This window comes from Nomascus leucogenys, chromosome 15 (assembly GCF_006542625.1).
Source record: "Nomascus leucogenys isolate Asia chromosome 15, Asia_NLE_v1, whole genome shotgun sequence".
Classification (NCBI taxonomy): Eukaryota; Metazoa; Chordata; class Mammalia; order Primates; family Hylobatidae; genus Nomascus; species Nomascus leucogenys.
Window position 1 is genome coordinate 8,473,162 of NC_044395.1, and position 22,035 is coordinate 8,495,196.

General features: G+C 51.2%; 1 protein-coding gene across 5 annotated transcripts in view; it reads left to right on the forward strand.

Moving 5' to 3' along the window:
• The window catches only part of KIRREL3 (kirre like nephrin family adhesion molecule 3), a 581,266-nt gene that overhangs the window by 467,620 nt on the left and 91,611 nt on the right, over positions 1-22,035 (forward strand). For all 5 annotated transcript variants that reach the window (XM_030828765.1, XM_030828762.1, XM_030828766.1 and 2 more), the window contains 2 exons: positions 9,878-10,027; positions 15,086-15,235. In XM_030828765.1, coding sequence (XP_030684625.1) covers positions 9,878-10,027; positions 15,086-15,235 — 300 coding nt within the window. The remainder of the gene's footprint in view (positions 1-9,877; positions 10,028-15,085; positions 15,236-22,035) is intronic.

The following is a 22,035-nucleotide window of genomic DNA, read 5'->3' on the forward strand; positions in this document are numbered from 1 at the left end:
AGAGGCAGAGGTTGCGGTGAAGCCGAGATCGCACCATTGCACTTTAGCCTGGGCAGCAGAACAAGACTCAAAAAAAAAAGGATTTCCCAGGGCCATGAGGGGACACTCAGCACCCCGATCCCACATCAGGCTCCAGGGCAGAGTCTGCATCAAAGCTATATCTCCCGTGTTACGCAACCATCCCAAATCCCACGCTCTTTGTACTAGTCCATGCTGCCCTGTAGATCTGTGCCTCTCACCACCACTGTGGAACCACAGTGCAGAGACATGTGCCTATGGGATAGCAATAGACTAGGGACAGTGGAGTTCCAGAATGCGTCCCCAGAAGATTCAGGGTTGGCAGTTGTGGGTGGCAGGGAGGAGTAAGCAACGGCTCCTCTGAGTCAGATCCCAGCCTCTATGGGCACCAGGAAACTGGGCCACCTTCCTATCCAATACACACACACACACACACACACACACACACACCATAGTACCAAGGCCTTTGGACCCCAAAGACCAACCAGATCACTGTTCCTTCTGAAGGTCCCAAAGATGGCCCCGCCAGGGCCTATGCTTTCCAACATTCTGTAAGACTAAGAAAAATTCATTCAACCAAAATCTTTTTTTTTTTTTTGAGATGGAGTCTCACTCTGTCCCCTAGGCCGGAGTGCAATGGTGCGATCGCGGCTCACTGCAACCTCTGCCTCCCAGGTTCTATGGATTCTCCTGGCTCAGCCTCCTGAGTAGCCGGGATTACAGGCACGCACCACCATGTCCCACTAAATTTTTGTATTTTTAGTAGAGACGGAGTTTCACCATGTTGGTCAGGCTGGTCTCCAACTCCTGACCTCAGGTGATCTACCTGCCTCAGCTTCCCAAAGTGCTGGGATTACAGGCGTGAGCCACCACACCTGGCCCTCAACCAAAATCTTAAGTGGTTGATAAGGAATAGAAGCAGAAAATGTCTGGAGAAGGGGTGGGGCCGAGGCCAATTCAGTCAATACCACAAACAGACCCAAGTGCACACACACTCACCCCCGACCCAATCTGCAGTGCTACCCTAAGACCATCACACCCAGTGATGTGGCCCTTGTAACCTGCGCCTTCCATGGCAAAATGACTCTTCCCCCCTCAGGAAATAATTAGGGATTGAGGGGCAATCTCAGAATGAGGCCACAGGTGTGCAAGTCATAGAGAAACATGGGGTCTTCTGCGTTTCAATGTTTTACTGGAAGTTGGTGGGGACTTCGGGAGCCAGATGGCAATGGTTCATTCCGTACTAATGTGTGCTGGGAGTCCCAGAAAAGAGATTAAGATGAGGGTGCTGCCTCCAGGTTGGAAGCCGGGTGGGCTGACAGGAGGCAGGAGTAAGCGCAGGAGGGAAATCTAGAGGGGGCTTTTGGGAACAGCAGTCAGGAGGAGTGCTGATGGAGGAGGGTGGGGAAACAACTGGGGGAAGATATCCAGCCCCACCACTGATGTGAGGATGCCATCTGCCTGCTCCCAGCTCTGCCCCACAACCAGAGCCCCCAAAAGGCCACCAAATGCTCCACCTCCTGCCCACCTCCCTAGGCCAGGCCACACCTGTCACTGCTGCTGCCACCTCCACACTTCCTCCCACCAGCCACTCACCAGCACTGGCAACAGCGCCAGCCGTCCTGACTCAGGGATGCCCCGTGGCCCATCAGGACAGGGTTCATCCAAGCCCCCCTCCGCTTTATTGCTCCCAGCCAGAAACAGCCACTGCTTCCTGCAGTTTGGAGACAAGGCTGCAAAAGGCCCTGCCTGCTGAGCACCTCGTCCTCCCGCTCCCGCTCCTGCTCCTGATGCTTCTACCTGCTCAGGTAGGGCAGAGAACTTGGCAGGAGGGGGCAGCAGACCCAGGCTCTCGTCTGATTCTGCCACTCTCCTTAAAGGGAAAAGCAGCTGCCTTACTCAGTGGTCTAAAGGGCCCGCGGAACAGATGGCGCAGTGCTCTCTTGGCCCGTGCAGGCCTCAACAGCCTGGGTGTGCAGGGCAGACGCACAGGCTGGGGGCAAGCAACCCAGACAGGGACTCTCACTCAGAGACAAAGGGCTTTGTCTCAGAACCCTGGGACCCAGCACGGCAGAGCCTCTCCCTTTCAGGAGCATGACCTATCTTCCAGGCGGCGAGCAGGAAGGTGCTTCTGCAGCCACCTAACCAAGCAAATGTGGGAGAGAGACCACTGTGTTTCCCAGGCCTGCTCCTCTGCCCTGCCCAGGCAGGTTCATGCACACGCAGCCTTTTTCTACTAATGGAAGCTAGTTCAGTGCCAGTCAGATGTGGAGCCAAGCCAGCCCTCATTGGCCTGGGAGACCACCCCCTACCCCTTCCACCCCAGTAGCCCCCTTGCAGCCCTGGGGGAACATTCTCCCACCTCTTCTCCCCCACAGGGCATGGTTCACAGCAGCTGGCCAAGGCCTCCAACACCTGAGCTCACCTACCACAAACACCAGCCTTGAGACCCACCTGAGAACCCATGGACGCTACACTGGGATCCTCCTGCAAAGAGAATACATCCTTGTCTTTAGTGAAAAACTGTCTCTTCAATAAGTCATTGGATAGTAATTAAAAGTCCACTCTTGCTTCCCCCTTTCATGCCAACAGAGAGCCACCTGCCATTCCAGGTCGCGCTTCCCATCGCCCAGCCCTATGGAGCTCAGCCTGTGGCCTGGTGTTCAGGACAGAGGGTGGCTTTGAGAGAAGAAGGTCAGTTTCCCCTGAGCATTTGTTGTGGGCCAGCCCCTGAGTCAAGTGGCCCAGACGCATCCTCTCCATCTCCACGAGGTGGCGGTGTTACTGTCCCCATTTCACAGATAGGAAAATGGAGGCTCAGCAAGTTTGTGGAGGTGTCAGGATTCAAACCCAGGTCAGTCTGATTCCTGAGCCGCACTCATTACCACTACACCATCTGCCTCCATCCCAAGGGGCCTGTCCAGTCCAAATGGTGAAGGGAGAGACGGGTTCTTTGGAGTGAGTGATGTGGTTATGAGGGTCAAGGGTGACTGGAGGACCTGCAGGTCTGCACTCACCTTCTCAGGGAGCTAAAGAAGGTGAACATAGGCTTCGGTCACTCTTGGATAGCTGGTCGACTCTGATCCACCCAGAGAACCGTGTTCATGAGGACGTTATACACAGAACTGACGAAGTGAGCTAGTGTACATTATTCTTCCTGAGTTTCCTTGAGACTTTTCAGTACTGGCCAAGGGCGGTGGGAGAGGGAGGTCTAAGCTGGGTTCTATGAGTTCCTGGGGGCAAGGACTAGAGGCAAAGTGGGCAAAGTCCAAATAAGGACGCAAAGAGGCTGCTCTGGAACCAGACTGCTGGGCTCATATCCCGTCTCACTGCCAGTGCTGTGGGCCCCAGACAAACTCATCTTCACGTGGGTGTGATACGGTACCTATCTCATAGGACTCTTTAGTGAGTCAATAAAATCATCTAGGTAAAGCTTTTATTAGATGCTTGACATTCTATAAAAGTTACCTATTACTAGCTGGGCACAGTAGCTCACACCTGTAATCTCAGCACTTTGGGAGGCTGAGGCACAAGGATGGCTTCAGGCCAGGAGTTTGAGACCAGCCTGGGCAACAGAGGAAGACCCTGTCTCTACAAAAAGTTAAAAAATAAAAAAGTTAGCAATTACTAATTTTATAGCAATAAAAATATTTATGATACATAATTATTATAAGCTATATTATAATATAATTATATTAAATAACCATTTTAAGTAATAATTATAAGTAATGGTAACTACTACATCTCCTTTCTTTTATATCTTCCTATGGTGGCCAGTACTAAACTTTACCCTCAACCATTTCAGTGTTATTAACCAATAGGTGAAGAGGAGGCTACATACAGAAACTGATGGAAAAAACAAGAAATCACTTTTCATTCTAAAGATCCTCTGCCTCCCTTTAGATCATCTGGGCTGGGTGCGGTGGCTCACGCTCATAATCCCAGCACTTTGGGAAGCCGAGGTGGGCAGATCACCAGAGGTCAGGAGTTCGAGACCAGCCTGGCCAACATGGTGAAACCCCGTCTCTACTAAAAATACAAAAATTAGCCAGGCGTGGTGGCAGGTGCCTGTAATCTCAGCTACTCAGGAGGCTGAGGCAGGAGAATCCCTTGAACGCAGGAGGCGGAGGTTGCAGTGAGCCGAGATCGCACCATTGCACTCCATCCCGGGCAATAAAAGCCAGACTCCATCTCAAAATAAATAATATAAAAATAGATAATCTGAGTAGGCTGCCTTGTTGGTGGAGTGAGTACTTGTTTGAGAATCAAAATCTGGGTTTGAGACCCTTGAGTCAACAACCCACATCGGATAGTGGTGAGAAAATAGGGCTGTACCCAGACCATTGGGGTTTGAATGACACCTGAGCTAATCAAGTGAACTTGTGCAAGTCCCTGCATTTCTGTGAGCCTTGGTTCATCTATAAAATGTGGGTAATTATGGCTAACATGCGTGCCAGAAACAACGCATACAGTCAAAGATGTGGCATCAAGTAAATCTTCCATGAACAGCAGTTATTTTCTTCTCCTGTCAAGCCTGATTCCTTGAGACTCCACCCACCCTGTGATTTCTCACCTTTCTCCTGTGGGGTGTGCCCTGCACAGTATCTGCCGGATTAGTAGTTTATAATGCAAAAGCAATTTTCCTGTAGTGACCACCAATCTCAGCAGACCAACCAGAGCAGGCAAACTCTAAGTACAAAGGCACATGTGACAGATGTGTAACCGGTGCTCACCCGCAGCCGGGAACACAAGACAGAAAAGATAGCTGTGGCCCTCGCCCTCAAGAAGTGTACACTGTTTCTTCCTTACTTCTGTTTCATCAGCATCTGACATATAGTAGGTGCTCAATAAAGGTTTGGAGAAATTGATGAAAAAGAGGCAAGATGAGAAAATAGAGAGAAGATGAGAAAATAGAAGATGAGAAAAAAGAAGTTTCCCTCTGGGTCACAGGAGCTGCCTGGGGAGAGAACTGGGCCTTCGATGATAGGTGGGGTTGCTTAGGGGGGGCCTTGGGTGGGGGGGCGCGGTGCATCCCAGGACAACGAAACAGCCAGGAGAACTCGGGGCAGGTGACCTTAGTGACTAGCCAGCACGGGGGTGCTGGGGAGCTCCCAGGAAGAAAAGGAGCTGGATTTTGGAGATTAGAATCCAGCATGGGAGGTTGGGCGTTGTCCCGCAGAGAGTGGAGAGCCATGAGAGGTCCCACCCCTTCAAAGAGGGGAACCCTGAAGCAAGTGGTGAATTAAGAAGGAAAATCCAGGTTCAGCACATTAATGGATCAGGCAAAGAGAACATTCAGAGTCTGTGGCAAGAGCCCAGGTTGGGGCAACGAGAGCTTGAATTTGGGTGGTAGCAGTGGGAATAGAGAAGAAAGGGGAAGTCTGAGAGATGTACAGGCTGCTGGGCTAGGCTCAGTGATGGTGGCAGACTCAAAATAAAGCATGGGGCTGGGCGTGGTGGCTCACGCCCGTAATCCCAGCACTTTGGGAGGTCAAGGCAGGTGGATCACGAGGTCAGGAGTTCGAGACCAGCCTGGCCAATATGGTGAAACCCCGTCTCTACTAAAAACACAAAAATTACCAGGCGTGGTGGCGAGTGTCTGTAATCCCAGCTACTCAAGAGGCTGAGGCAGAAGAATCGCTTGAACCCAGGAGACAAAGGTTGCAGTGAGCAGAGATCGCACCACTGCACTCCAGCCTGGGCAACAAAGTGAGACTCCGTCTCAAAAAAATAAATAAATAAAAATAAAATTAAAGTATGGGAAGGGGAGGTTGCACCGGCCGCCAAGGCTTCACACCAGGGGAATGTCATCAGGGAAAATGGGAAGCAGAGAAGATGGAAACCCTGGGCAGGTGGAAGGTGCTGGGTGTGTCGCATCTCCACTGAGAGCAGGACCCGAGCCTGTGAGGCACCTACTCTGTGCTCCATCTGAGACGCCCAGGTGTGATGGGGAGGGGGCACAGCTGCGAGCTCCTGGAGGGGTGGCCAGGCCTGTTCCCCTGCTCCTCACCAGACAGCACAGTGCCTGCCTCACAGCAGGGTCCAGTCAGTGTGTGTGGAAGAAACCGGTTCTCAGGAGCTCACGGTCTACTTAAGGCACTATCCAGGAGGCTGCAGAAAATGACCTTGGGCTCACTCGCATTTCACTTCTTTGGAGTAGAAAAGAAAATGGGGAAAATAAAGCAAGTAGAGGCCAGGCACAGTGGCTCACGCCTGTAATCCCAGCACTTCGGGAGGCCAAGGTGGGAGGATCACTTGAGGTCAGGAGTTCAAGACCAGCCTGGCCCACATGGTGAAACCCTGCCTCTATTAAAAATACAAAAATTAGCTGGGCGTGGTGGTGCACACCTGTAATCCCAGCTACTCAGGAGGCTGAGGCAGGAGAATCGCTTGAACCAGGAGGCGGAGGTTGCAGTGAGCCGAGATTGCCCCACTGAACTCCAGCTTGGGCGACAGAGTGAGACTCAGTCTCAAAAGAAAAGAAAGAGTGGGTGGGTGAGGAGCATTCTTCTGGCAATAACTTACATCCGTGGCTCAAAAGCTATGCTCTGAGGGGCTCTTGAGCCCAAAGGAGAGGCCCCAAGATTTGTCAGATGGATGGAAAAAAAAAGTGGGTTCCATCCCTCCATCTCCACCTTCATCCAAAGCACCTCAACTTTTATCCACTGTAGATACTCAGTAACAGTTTAAGATTCATTTGAAAAAAAAAAAAAAAACTAATTGGTTTAAAAGAGAAAAGTAATTATAATGACTTAAATGTAATTTGCAAAAATTAAAATTGGACTGAAAAGGGACATTGTCAATTAGAGTACTGTCTCCCATCCCCAAAAATAATAATTTGTAAATCATGTCCTTTGGGTGGATTTTTCCTGTGTACTCATCTTCCCCAGAAACAGTCTTTCCATAGAAAAGCCAAGTGGATCCAAGTAGACAGAATGTGAGAGGCTGTAGGAAGGTCTTTTTTTTTTTTGAGACCGAGTCTCACTCTGTCACCTAGTCTGTAGTGCAGTGGGGCGATCTTGGCTCACTGCAATCTGTGTGATTCGACACCTCCAAGCCGGCTCAGATGGCATTGGGAGATGCTCCTCCCTGAAAGGCCCTCTCCTGCTCAGCCCCATCCCGTCAGGCTCTTTTCCTGCAGACCCCAAGGTCTTATTCCAGGGATCTTGTGCCTGCTGCCACCCCTGGCTCTGAGACACCCACCAAAAGGGTCTGTGGCCACTCAGAGTCCACCTCCATGGCCTGCTTCAACTGATCCCCCCTCCCAGCGTTGCCTTCCTCCAGAGCCGGGTTTCCATGGTGATAGCCCCCTCCTCTCCCTGGGGGCTCCAGCCAGTTCACAACTTACCCTTGGCACTCGGATGCTTCCTGCACCCCACCTCCCCGGGGGCCCTCACCCAGTACCTCCCGCACCTTCCTCCAAGAGGACACAGGATGGGGAGAGACTGGGACGGTTACCCACTGTGGGTGCTTCCTAATAATGGACATCTCAGAGGGCTCGGGCACTGCTTCATTTAAGGGGCTCTCATTACAACCCCCTCCACCTCCACCTGACAACCTGATGATTCTCTCTGATGGCACAATCTTCGGCAGTCACTGCGGCTGCCTTGACTCTGTCCCTTCTTGCAAGAAAGATTTTGAGATAAAAGGATGAGCTTTGAAATCATCACTGAGTAAAAGGAGCCTAGAGAAGGAGTCCTTTCCACCCACCCCCTCCCTCTTCATGCTTCACCTCACCCTCCTCCCCTGCTTCCTCTTCTTCCTCGCCCTCTGCTTTTCTCTCCCACGTCCTCACTTCACTCCTTTGCTCTCTCTCCAGTCCCTCCCTCCTCTTCCCTTCTCCTCTCTCATCTCTTCCCTCTATTTCTAACCCTGTTTTGGTGCCAGAAACAGTCTAATTACAACAGAGAACTTGAAGAGACAGAGAGGAAAAAAAAAAACCTACCATACGTAGCTGATTCAAATGCCCTATGAAATCTAATTTGTAAAGCTCAGATCAGAATAAAAAGTGGTACTCCCACAATTCAAGGCCAATTTGATTTTTAATGAGACTCTTCAGAGACCCTGCCAAGATCTCGTCAGGTTGTGAACTCGGCCACCTTCCTGCCTGTCCCCAGCTCTCCGCTGTGAATCTGCACCCCTCCTTCTGGGGAGCCTCCACCCCAAGCTCTGCTGCCATCCAAGCTCCCCTGGGTTGATACACACCAAGTGTCCCCCTCTTGGGGTCATCTGTTGCTGAGAGCTCAGTCCTAGGTGTGGCCCAAGCCTGGGGTTTTTTGTCCTCAAGATGGGCAGCAGCCAGTGTCCAGGACCTCTGTGGCTGCCCCTGACTCTCCCGGGTCGGGGAGGAGAGGCCACAGCATCACCAGCTGGTGTGCCAGGTCCAGTTTTGCCTCAGTTAGGTCTGGGTCTGTAGAGCAGGAGGTAGGAAAAAGGGAGGGCTTGGAATGCAGATGGGCCCCCGCTCAAACCCCCACTCTACCACTCATTCGCTGCGTGACCTTGGGCAGGTTACTGTGCCTCTCTGATCCTGGTTTCTTTGTCATAAAATGGTGCTATTTTTGCCCTGAAGTATAATTAAATGGATTACAGGAGGGCTTGTATGAAGCACTGGTTGTACCGTGGGCCAGATGCTCAGTGAATGTCAATTGTCCATTCAACTGTGGACTCCCAGGAGACACAGGTCACATCACACCTCTTCATCAGCAACTCCCTCCAAGGCCAGGCTTGGGGATTTGCCCATAGCACAGCTCAGTAGGGGACAGCATGGTCTTCAGAGCCAGAAAGACTTGGATCCACCGCACCGCCCACCCCAACTCCCACTAGACAGTTCCCCGGGCAATTCAGTTAACCCTGAGCCTCTGTTTCCCAAAGTCCTGTAAAACAGGATTGACAATGCCCCATACGAGTGTCGCCACGGTGATAACTAGAGTCAGGGCATGCGCCGTACTTGGTGAGCCAGTCACAAGCACAGTTCCCATTACTATTTTTCACCTCCCTATGCCTCATTTTCCCATCTGGAAAATGGATAAAAATAGTGCCTACTATTTTTAGGTTGTTATGAGGATGAAAATATTAATGAACTAATATTTTAAAGCCTCAAAACTGAGCATGGCATCTTGTAAGCATTGTGGGTGGTTTTGTTTAATAAAATACTGGCAACTGACTCTTTGCTGGTTCTGGCCATCTCGTTTTGAGGAGGCATGGTGTCCATAATGATTTTTTCCCAAATGATTGTGAGGCTGGAGTAAGGTCTGCTGCAGAAAAGAAAGGGACAGGGAGGACATGGTGGGACAGCATGTCTCCTCAGCGCACCTCCTGCCACACTGCACCACCACCTATCCCTCCGAACTTGGCCCTCAGCCCACCCCAGGAGCCACTGAAACAACAAAATGATTTCCTGAATTCTCAGGTTTAACCAAAGCTGCACCACTCTCCATCGCCCCCCTTCTTAACACACAGCCACCACAGAATGCTTCCAGCTAGAGGTCTCTCTCTCTCCTGTTTCTGCCCTGGTGTGCACATGGCATTAAGTAGGAGCTCACCAATGCATGGGAAGTGGCACATCCCAACAGTGGAGAGAGATGGCCCATAGGGAGCTGGGGTGTGGCTAGACCAGTCCATGTGTTAGGGACTGATGGGCAGAGGGGCTGGAGCTGGGAGCCAGGCCCTCACAGGAGGGAATAGAGCTGGGGCTGAGACCAGTTCGGAAGCTCTACCAGACCCTCAGCAGGAAAGCCAGGTGCTTCAGGAGGCTCAGTCTCCTGTGCCAGCCCTGCTCTGCTTCCATAGCTGGAGGGGAGTCTTCTCGACCCTGCAGCAGGCAGGTAACTGACCCTTGTGTTTGTCTCCTTCCCAGGCCAAGTCTATTCCTTCAGCCAGCAGCCCCAGGACCAGGTGGTGGTGTCGGGACAGCCAGTGACGCTACTTTGCGCCATCCCTGAATACGATGGCTTCGTTCTGTGGATCAAGGATGGCTTGGCTCTGGGTGTGGGCAGGGACCTCTCAAGTGAGTACCTCCAGACCTCCTGGGGTGGGCCTGGGGCTGTCACTTCCTTACTCACCCATCCACCTTCCTAGGGAGCACCCATCTTCACAGGCGTCTGAGTATCGAATCTCCAGCTTTCACTGCAACTCCTCACTCAGAGTCAGGCTAGGCAAGCACTGCACCCAGCATCCCTAGACTCTGAGGGCGCCTCATGTGCATAATGAACCATAAGCAAACCCTTCTTCTAGCGGTGGGTCCTAAGCTAACTCGACATTGCCCTCGAGCATCTACTCCAAAGTCAAACATGATTCATGTAAATTCCAGTTTCCAGAGATCAAGTGTTCCTGTGTCTTGGCCCAAGATGTATCCCCCATTTATTAAGGCGTGATTATTAAGGAAATACAAGTCACAACCTGGTTCTTCCAGGCTTCTCACCCATTAAAGGGAACCAAGTAAACTGAAAACTCACAAAGACACCTGGTTGATCTTAGAAGCCATCATGAGATGGGAAGAAAAGACAGGAAGTATTAAAAATAAATTTCCAACTATGTTCGGCTTGGGCAAGCTGGTGTTCAGCACAGCTACCCGGGGGCAGGCAGTGAGGGTTCCCATGGTTGTTGATGGCTGACACGTGAACTCACCAGCCAGTGCCGACAACAGATCATTTGTTAACTATTGTGAATAGCGATCCCATAAGACCATACAGACGCTTTTCCAATCCATCCTCTTCCCTGGAGAAAAAAAGAGAATGGCTCATCCCCCTGGTCACACACCCTTCAGCTATCATTATTCTGTCCTACAGGTAGGCAGTGGTTGTTTGCTAGGCTTGGCATACACAGTAAAATTCAGAAGGAGGGACCCCTGGGTGTCATTCCCCTGTGATTTGGGAATAGCTAAGGGTGGAGGAGGAGAGAAAAATATTATTCAGCTGAGAAGTAACTTTGCCTCTCGCATGGTGTACAGCTGCAGGAAAATAAAAATCGAAGTGCACTCAGGAACGTGATGGCTGAGAAATTAATATTTTAAAATGTGAGTTATGTCTTGCCAAAAATGTATATTGAAACATTATAGCAATGGTCAATAGCAGGCACAAGGTTTGAACGCTGCAGCCCAGCTGAGCATGGATAAAATACACAAAAATATCTCCAAAATATACTGTGCTGCCATAAAGTTTAACTGTTATGGGAACCAGCCAATTTCAGAGACTCCGAACGCCTTTACCCTAGAGAAACTCGGGGAATGATACAACCTTCCCAGACTAGAATAGTTCGTGCATTGGATGGCTCTGAGCTGGGATGAGCGCTGCCACTAGTTAAGGAGGCTGCCTGGGGTCCCGGTCAGTGGGTTTCCAACTTCCATCAGGGACTGGGGTCTTGTTGGGTCAGTGGCCAAAAGGAGGCTCAGGTCAGCAGGGATAGTGCATAGGGTGGTCATCTCAGCATGGATAAGTGACACTGTAGCATCCAGTGCCATGAATGGCTTTCTGGGATCCAGGACTGGTACCTGCTTAGGGCTGCAGGACAATGGCCTCTGTCAAACTGGGGCCTGTGTCCTCTCCAGCTTGACTCGGTTTGCCTCTCTGTACAGAGTCAATGACCTCAAACTCCTGATAAAATACTTGCCCTGTATTTTATCACTTGTCCCAAAAATAGTATCATGGCAATCATGATAGATACTTCCATGCTCAATTAACTCTGCTCACTTGCCTGATGTGGAAACAGGCAGGACAGCCCTCAATTCAATTCAGCAAGTACTTGTAGAGCACTTAACACCGCGAAAGCTCTCCTACAGGGAAACTGAGGCCCAGGGTTGTGGGATTTCAGCCTGCTACATCTCCGTCCTCTCCCACTGTAACCATGTGCGCCCCCCGGCCGAATCTCCCAGAAATGATACCCTCCCTGAAGACCTAAATGTTTTTCTAGTCACCAAAGGTGGAAAAACCAGTCAAAGAAAATGATTTATAAATGCACTTCCTCATATTGATAGAACATTTTTCTTCTAAGAAGCTCAAGTACTTCGCAGACATTATCTCATAAATCTACAGTGATCCGGGGGGGAGAAAAGAAGGATTTTCCCCTTCGTTTGACAGGTAAACAAAGTCACAACTGAGAAAGAAATGGACTCAACTATATAACCAATCCCAGCACATGAGACCTGCCTGTTAACCCCAAAGGGTCCAGACACTCTGTCTGCTCTCCCTTCTAAAGACGAAGACCTCTTTGGCCACCTGACCTTATGACTTACCTTTCTCTTCATTTAAATTGGCATTTATAGACTGCTTACAATGTGCCAGGCACTTTACATAGATTATCCTATTTAACCTTCACCATAACCTTATGAGGTACTGGTATTGTCCCCATAAAATGGGGACTGGCACATAGTAAGTAGTCTATGAGGCACAAAGAAGTTAAAGTAACTCACCCAAGACAGCAGAGCTAGGAGGTGATCCAGCTGGCATTGGAACCCAGGCAATTCGACTATAGAACCCAGACTCTAAGTAATTTTGCTTCCTTTGGGAGTAGCAAGAGAGAGTAATGATAATGTGGAAGGAGCTAGAACTTTCTCAGAATCCATGCTTCTGAGTCTGTTTTTCAAAGATGCTGCCAGTCCTTGGGATAGCATCGCAGCTCGCTGCCTAATTAGGCAAATACAAACAAACCCATCACTGATGTTTTCAGCAGCTCGTGAGAGCAAAATCCTGCTGCTGATAGCTTGCAAGACAACAAAAACAGAAGCTCCAGCCAAGATGCCTGCAGGAGACCAGGGACTAATCACAGGATAGTGGGATCCAGAGGCTGGGCTGGAGGGGCTGGGGGGTAGCCAGCCAGCTACAAGGAAGGCAGCGGCAGCAGGGAGAGGATGGGGCTAGAACCCATTTCCAGCCCCTCTCCTGGCCCTGGGGGGAGACTGCTTAACTTACCTGGGCTCCTTCCCACAGCCCAGCAGAAGGCAGGAAGTGTGGGCAGGAGGAGAGGCAGTGCTCTCAGGGGTGCAGCTGACGGCCTTGTAAGCTTTTATGGCCAGGCCTGCACAGCTGGGAAGGACAGGGCCATTTTATTGCATGATGAGGACGGTAGCCATGAAGACATGAGGCTGAAGGGCCCGGCTGCACAGGAAGCACCCCAGAGCATGCCAGGAAGGCTGGCAGAGGATCATCACAGCTACCTCGCCTGACCAGGAACAAGTGCTGGTGGCCTGTTGTACAGCCCACTCCCAGGGAGGCCTGCCCCACCTCCAGAAGACCCTTCACTTGTGGTGGTGAGAGGGGCCTTCAAGCTCCTCTAGTCTGATCTTTCACCCGGTGTAGAAATCACCTCTGCAACATCCCTGAGAGGCGATCATCCAACCTCTGCTTGAATACAGCCAGTGATGGGGACCTCACTGCCATCTCTGGCAGCCCAGATCCTTGTTGGATGCCTCAAACAGCCGAGAATATTCTAAAGAACCTCCCCATGTGAATTCTGCCTGTCGGTGCTGGTGCTGCCCATGGGAGCTCAGGAACACGCCTAACCCACACCGAGAGACTGTTTGAAATACTTGAGGCGAGCTCTTGCGGGTCTCCCTGCCTGCCTTTGTTTCTGTCTCGCTCACTTGCTTAAGCCCTCACCTTCTCTTTAAAAGGCTGCATGTGTCGCATCTCATCCTCCTACAGCACCTGTCTGAGAACGCCGCTCCCCGTGTGGTGAGGGTCCTTCAAAAGGAGGAGCAGCCTGGAGCTGCCAGGGGGAGTGGAAGCCGAGGGCAGCCTCTGAGGAGAGAAGGGAACCAGGACAGAGAGGAAGGACGGCAGGGATTGGAGTCCATTTGTAAATCCACACAGTGAGGGACTCAGGGGAGGGCGGACCTCAGTGTGGAGACGGATGGAAAGAGAAATAGGGAGGTTTAGGGCCCGAGACCCAGGAAAGAGAGGATATGCTCTATGTGGCCAGCCACGACTTCAGTCGGCATTTATATTCAACCCCACACGGCAGCAGGAACGCTGATAAATGATTTATAATCTCAAACTTTTGTTTATCTATTATTCATTGCCCATGGTACAAGGGGCCCCCAATTCTTAAGTGTCCTAAGCACTTCATAAGTGCGTCACCAGGCCCTGGGGTTTCTGGCAGGACAGGAGGAATGACTAGACAGGGGCCACTGTGGCTCAAAGTGACCCAAGCTTCCTAGACACTGGAAGGGTGGGCCTAGATTTCTACTTCCTGTCCATCCTGAAACAAAACTTTTTGCAAAGTCACTCTTGATCCTTTTCCAAACATTTCTCTTTTTCCTTCCTTCTCTCTCTGACTGTCTTCTCTCTGTAGTTCTCAGCCTGGGCCTCTCTGTCTGTCTGTCTCTCTCTCTCTCCCCTCTATCTTATCCAAATGCATGTCTGCTGGGTAGACCACAGTGCTGAGCACACTGCTTTCCAGAATAATAAGCCAGCGGTGTCTGTCCACACTTAGAATTTCCATCTCTTCTCCCTCTTTCCTTTCTAACAGTGGCCCCTCCGATTTTCCTAAACTTGAAACCAACAAGACCCTTACATGTCCAGGCATGGTGGCTCATGCCTATAATCCCAGAACTTTGGGAGGTTGAGGAGGGAGAACCGCCTAAGTCCAGGAGTTCAAGACCAGTTAGGGTGACATAGTGAGATCCCATCTCTACAAAAGATAAAAAAAATTAGCTGACGTGGTTTTGCATGCCTGTAGTCCCAGCTACTTGGGAGGCTGAGGTGGGAGGATCGCTTGAGTCTGGGAGGTGGAGGCTGCAGTGAGCTATTATCCTGCCACTACACTCCAACCTGAGTGACAGAGCCAGACCCTGTCTCAAAAACTAACAGACAAAATGCCCTTATACACACACACACACACACACACACACACACACACAGAGATAGAGAGAGAGAGAGTGCCAACACCTTCAACACCTTGGGAAAGCTCTTGCATTTGTGTTCCTTGCACTGAGATCAGAGCCCTGAGCAATCACCTGCTCTGCTAGCCTTGTAGAACGGTCCCTGCTCGGGTCCCCCACTCTGTGCCTCTGTCATGGGTGTCCCCTCCACCTCGCCCCAGCTCCCTGACCTGCCTGTTGTCTCCACAGGTTACCCCCAGTACCTGGTGGTAGGGAACCACCTGTCGGGGGAGCACCACCTGAAGATCCTGCGGGCAGAGCTGCAAGACGATGCGGTGTACGAGTGCCAGGCCATCCAGGCCGCCATCCGCTCCCGCCCCGCACGCCTCACGGTCCTGGGTAAGAACCATCTGCACGCGGGGCAGGGATACTACATGAAGCACCAAGGGCTCAGCTCTAAGAGGGTAATTTTTGGTCAGACATGGGGAGACTCCCCTCTGGGGATCATCCCACAGGGCTCCAGACACTGCTGCTTCCACAATATCCACGCCCACCTTCCCACCCAAGTGGGACAAGCAAAGGCTCTTTCCCTAGGAAACCAGCCAGCCAATGCCAGCAGACTCAGTCCAACCCCAGTGTGTTTGATGGTGCCTTAGGCAGCTAATGAGGGCTCCTACGTGCTTATTGATTCCATCAGAAAGCATGCTCTGCACACGTTATCTAGGCCAGGCTCCATGCCAGGAAGAATGTGGCACAGGCTATGGGTCCCTTTTTTCTGAACTGACCCCCACTCTGGTGCTGACAAAGCCCTATCTTTCCACCTTCTCTGTAGAATCAGCCCGATTCTCCTCAAGATTCTAGTATCCATGTGGACACCAGTGACCCCTGTGACTTCTCCACCCCTCACTGCTCCCTGGGAATCCTGGCTGACAGGTCCTTCCTAGGAAAATTCATTTCAGGTCCCTATTCCAAATCATACTTTTCCCCTTGGTCTTTCTTCATCTTATGTTCCCAGGAGCCCAGTGTTCCTGGATCATCCTGCCTGAAGACAGGGGAATGGGCTCGGTGACCTCTCAAACCGCCTAGTTCTGATTTAGAGTTCAGTCCCGGGAATCTCCCTCCTCTGGCCAAATGTTACCAAGGATCAAGGCTGCTGAGAACCAGGCCTTGCACATAAGTCATGAGAGCTCACATTTGCCGAGCAGTTCACCGTAGCTCTCCAGGCTCTTTCATTTCCGCTGTTCCTGACGTTACTCAGTGGGACAGGAACTGTTACCCCAGATGAGAAACTAAGGCCCACAGATGCAAAGAGCTTGGCCCATGGGCTCCTGGCCAGGGCTCCAGGGCTCTCTGCCCCACCTCGCTGCCCCCTTACACGTGAGTCTGTGCCAGGCACGCGTGCAGCAGGGAAGTGGGAAAGCCCGGGCCCACCCCTTAGCAGCTGTTGTGAAGGTTCGACACCAGGGTCAGCAGCTGGGGTGCTGCCTCCTCTCCTGGCAGCTAAAGCACACGGCTGCTCAGAGATGAAATATTTAAAAGCGTGTCAGGTTCTCTTCAGATCTACACGGCCAAAGACACCAGGGCAGATTATTCCAAGCAGTGCAGCAGACAGGCCCCGGAGGACCACTTACCAAGCTCGGAGCTTGACTTCTTGAGATGCGGGGGAGGGACTTGGGGCCAGCCTCAGAAACCTCCTGCAACCTTTGAGTCTCCCCAGGCCCGCGATGAAAGGAATGAGAAAATACACCTGTTCCTGCGAGGGTAAATAAGTTGGGATTCCATGGCCGGGAAGCGGGCCTTCCGCGGAGTAATCGGGGTATTGAAGGCAGCAGCGCCATTCTCATTTCTCCTGAGATGGTGACTAAAATGAGAATGAGTCTGCCTTGTGGTGTGGGGGTTGTGGGAGGAGACGAGGAGGAATTAGGGCCTCATATTGTTTCTGATTCTGAGGATTGTAAAATGCCAGAACAGACTTGCTAAGTTGTAGGTTCCTCATCTTCAGAGACGGCTCAGCCCCTCCATCCTCAGAAGAATCTGCCTCTACCAACTCACACACCTTCTAGAGGGGCCAGAGGATGCTAGAACCACAGGAACCTGAGCATTGTCCACTCCTCTGACTTCACAGGGACCAAAAGTAGATGGAGCCACATCTCATCCTTAAGGCTGTATTGACTTCCCCAGTCCCGACATGACCATCACACTTCCTTTCCTCTCGACTCTGTGTTAGGTAACAAAGTCCAATGTATTAAAAGTCCAGATTATTTCAAATGTTTTACAGATGAGAGAATGAAACTCAGAGAGACAAAGGCACTCACAGGAGGTGACACAGCTTAATTAACCTTCAAAATCAACTCCAGATTTTTTAGCTCCAAGCTCTTTGCCTAGTCTCCTGTTCCCAGATGCCAGCAGCATCTCATCTGTCCGGCTGGTGAGGGGCCGGGCTTCTCAGAGCAGGGCCTCAGGATCCAGTCTGAACAGACCTGATTTTGTCTTAGGTCATGTCTAAAAGGCATTCACTCCCCCTTCCTCTCCGGTGGCATGGCCTGACACCGCCCTCTGGGCACAGAGCTGGGTTTGTGTTGGGGAGATGTTTTATTCAAGTCTGGAGATCAGCGGAAGGAGGGCAGAGGAAGTTTCCATGATGACCCAGCAGGGTCCCCTCCGTGAAATTCCTGAGAGCCAAAAAGGGAGCCTGAGCCAGGATCTTGTCCATCAGCCTTTCAGGCAGCTCCACAAGAACCATTCATCCTGAGCAAACTAAAACCCCAGGCAAGACAGTGCTTCCCAGCACTCTGCCTGCAGTCCTGGGACACTCCCAGGTCCCCAACCCAGCGGTCTTGTAGGGCTCCGCCTGGCTGAGTGTTCTGGGGTATAGCGCCCCACCTACTGCTCTGCAAGGAGGCCCCCAGTGCAGCAGCCAACCCAGCCAGCTGGAAAGGGACCCCTGGTCTGGGGAAGGGGATGGACAGAGTGGCTGTTCCTGCAGATGGGGGAGAGGTGTTTCTGCCCCTTGGCCCAGCCGCCTTCCCTACCAAGACCCCATCTGCTTTGCTGTGACATCTCAGCCCAGGAAAATGTCCCAGCCAGTTCCCCAAGGGGGGCTGCCTTCCCTGTGTTCCAGGAATGAGAGAGCTTCCTAATTTAGTCTGTATTTGCCTGAGATAGATTTTTAATTAAATAAAGTAAGAGCCTGATTAGAACCTACGGAAGATGCGAGAGCAGAATCAGATGGTATTCCGGCAAAATTGCAAAGCAAACACTTTGGCTAGAACAGAGGGAGGCCCCCGGGGGTCTTCCATCAAAGTACCAAGTGAGGAGGGCAAATACGAGAGATTATACAGCCAACAGATGTGCATTGTTAAAATATGCATCTGCCGGCAGCGTGCTCAGATGAAGCCAGAGGGCCAGCTCGCAGAGCCGCTGGGCCCTAGGGACGGCATGGGGACTCGGCCTGGCAGCCAAGCCTAGAGTCACAGACACATTAATTAGCGTTGTGTTTCCAGCTCTCAGATGCAATCAGGCAAAGAGCAACCTCGGAGCAGAGCATTTGTACGTCGGGAGGCAGAGGGAGCGAGCTGGGAAATGAGGAGGGAAAGACGGAGGAAGGCATTGAGTTTGCAAAGCTGAGAGAGGCAAAGACTGGGGATTTTAGGTCAGGTCATTCAATGGTCAGACTGGTGCCCTCTGTGGCCCAGCCAGCTGCCAAGGACGATGCCTTGACTCAGCCCAGGTCAAGACAGGCATCTTTTCACCTACAGAACATCTGGAGAATCACGGTGTCACGGAAACAGCATTAGACTTAGAGGCAATGGTCTTGGTCTTACCAGTATCCAGCTGTGTGACAGTGGCCCTGTTTCTCAACTTGGGTCTCAGTTTCCTCATCTGTAGAATGAGAGGTGGTGATAAATAAGATGATCACTGAGAACTGTCTCGCTCCCAAATGGCCATGACTTCTACTGTAAGCAGTCCAACATGCTGTACCAACTATTTTAAGAAATTGGGCCATCCCTCCCTGGAACCAAGATTGGCGCGGTGACTGAGGCATAGAAGGAAACTGATTAGGATGGTTTAAACAGCATCCCACTTCAAGGCTGGGAGATAGGACCTCTCCAAGTCCTGTTCAGCCCTGGGGTCCTGGCCGTGGCTGTGGACCTCAATGCTGGTCCTCCCTGCAAAGGACCTCCCTCCAACCGCCCCTCTGTAGCCAGCTTCCACATAGACCTAGCCCTCTCCAAAGACTCAGCTTGGTTCGCCAACAGAGGACCCCCGTGCACATGTGCAGAGAGAGCTGTCATGGGGTAGGAAGAGCCCTGGCCAGGAAGTAGAATATGCTCTTGCTGCTCACTAACTGTGTGACCTTGGGCAAAGTCCCTAAGGCTGGAACTGGGCCTCTTTGGCTCAAGCCTCTATAACCAGCATGAAGGAAGGAAGGAAGGAAGGAAGGAAGGAAGGAAGGAAGGAAGGAAGGAAGGAAGGAAGTTAGTTTCTGGTTCTTCATCTATAAAATAGAGGGTTAAAAATACCAATGTGAGAGAATTGTTGTAAACATTAAACACTGTCTCTCTCTCTCTCAATCTCTATCAGTGAAGTGTCATACACTTTTTTTGTTTATTTTTTGTTTTTTGAGATGCACCCTGGCTCTGTCACCCAGGCTGGAGTGCAGTGGCACGATCTCAGCTCACCGCAACCTCCACCTTCTGGGTCCTCCTGCTCCAGCCTCCCGAGTAGCTGGGATTACAGGCACGTGCCACCACGCCTGGCTAGTTTTTGTATTTTTAGCCATATTGCCCAGGCTGGTGTCGAACACCTGACCTCAAGTGATCCACCCGTCTTGGCCTCCCAAAGTGCTGGGATTACAGACGTGAGCCACCGCGCCTGTACTTTAAAGTTGTGCACACGCACATATACATACAGACTGCTCCTTTTTCCACCTACAGGAATCCCAGGGTTGAAAAATATTGAAACTGTCCCAGGGTCAGAGTTGTAAGGGTGGCATTACACTTGATCTCTTCAACTTCCTGGAAACTTGGGAAGCAAGGTGTTGGGACATCCAGGGCAGGGGGGAAATGGTACCAAGGATTTGATCAACAAATGTTTACTGAGCACCTGTTTTATGCCAAGCACTAGTCTAGACACGTGGGATTCATCAGGAAACGAAAGAGAAAACCATCCTTGCCCTGGTGGAGCTTGCATTCTGGCAGAGAGCAGGTGGTCGATAAGTGATGCACAGATTAAACCGTAAATTGCATTGCAGTGCAGGATGTGAGGTGGTAATAAATGCTACAGAAAGGAAAAAGTGGAGCAGGATGGGGGGATCAGAAGTGGGAGGAGGGGGTGTTGGCATCAGATTAATTATTAAGAGGGGCATTTTTCCCAGTCTCCCTCCCCATTTCCCTCTTCTTCCTGGCCCGTTCTAATATTAACTCTGCTGTCTTGTGGCTCCCATTAGAAATAAAGCTTCCTAAATCAACATGAATTATTTAAGAGGGAGACTAAGTCGATTCAAATAAAGAGGGCATCTTTTTAAATGATGTCAAGCCCCAAATACTGAGAGAGGAAAACAGATAAGGTCCAATCTGTGACGTGTCCTTAACTAGTCTGTTTTTCAAAACCACAAGCTCCCTTTGCCACAGCTCTACCAGCGGAGCTGCAGGGCCTCCTCAGCCCACCGCACTGGCAGCCTCCCCCAGTCTCCCATCCATGAATCTTCTGGGCAGATGGGTCCAGAGAACAGTGGTGAATAACTCAGAGTCTGCCAGCAAGGGAAGGCAGAGCTGGAACAGGCCTCGAGGGTGCTGGCTTCTAAACCATTCTTCCAGAAACTGGTTGCAAGAAACCCATCCATAGTCACCCTGACATAAAAAGGCAAATCAGTAGGTGACAGTCTGAGGGGTTCTTCAGGGGCGAGAAAATGTCCCCACAGAACAAAACCCAAGCTCCCTGCCAGGCCACACAAGGCCCCCCGAGGCCAGCCCCCAGCTGTGTCCCCAGCCTCAGACCCACCACCAACCTGCTCCCGCACTAACAAGCAGCTGTCCTCTCCTTCCACTCACCAAGCCTCTGGGCCCTCGTTCACACGTGTTTCTTCCTGGAGTGCCCTTCCTGCCTTTCTTCCCTTGGCTAACTTGTGTTCAGCTGTCAAGATTTACCTTAGACGACTGCTCCTCCAGGAAGCCTTCTCTGGAACCCACATGGCCTGACTGTCCCCCTTGTGGTCCTTTTCACTTCCTTAGGCATCTTTTTCTTGAGACAGGGTCTTGCTCTGTCATCCAGACTGAAGTGCAGTGGCACTATTACGGCTCACTGCAGCCTCGACCTCCCTGGCTCAAGCGATCCTCCCACCTCAGCCTCCCGAGTAGCTGAGACCACAGGCATGCACCACCTCACCCAGCTGATTTTTGTTTGTTTTGTTTTTGTAGAGACAGGGTTTTGCCATGTTGCTCAGGCTGGTCTTGAACTCTTGGGCTCAAGGGATCCACCCACCTCGGCCTCCTAAAGTGCTGAGATTACAGGCGTGAGCCATCGCGCCCAGCCTCCTTATGCACCTTGATCACAGGTCTCAACACGCTATGCTGAGAGTAACTGTTTTCATGTCTGTTTCCCCCACCGGGTCTCCTGGGAGCATCTTTCATCCTTCATGCCTAGCGCAGCCTAGAATCACATACTGGGTGTTCAGTAAATGTTCCTCATGGCAATTGAAACAACAAGGCTTAGGGGAAATTTAGGGGGAGTATACACTGAATCTCACCACAGAGAACAGAGCCTGGCAGATAGTAAGCCCCAAACACAGATGACAATTGTGTTGTGTTGTGTTGTGTTGTGTTATGTTATGTTGTTTTGTGTTGGAGAGGCAATGTGGCTTTGTGGCTAAGCACCCGGCCTCTGGAAGCCAGATTGCCTGCACTTGAAACCTAGCTGTATCATTTTGCCAGTGGTGTGACCTTGACCAAGTTATTTAACCACTCTGTGCCTATTTCTTTCTGTGTAAAATGAAGGAAATAATCATAACTGCCTTCATGGGGTAGAAGAGAGGATTTAATGAAATAATATATGTAAAGCACGTCTCAGAATAGCGCCTGTTATGCAGCAAGGCATAGGAGCATTGGCTGCTAGTATTATAACTGTTTTCATCATTGCTATTATTGCACAATGTTATGAGACACCAACAAGCAACCCCTGCATCCCGGGGGATCAGACTT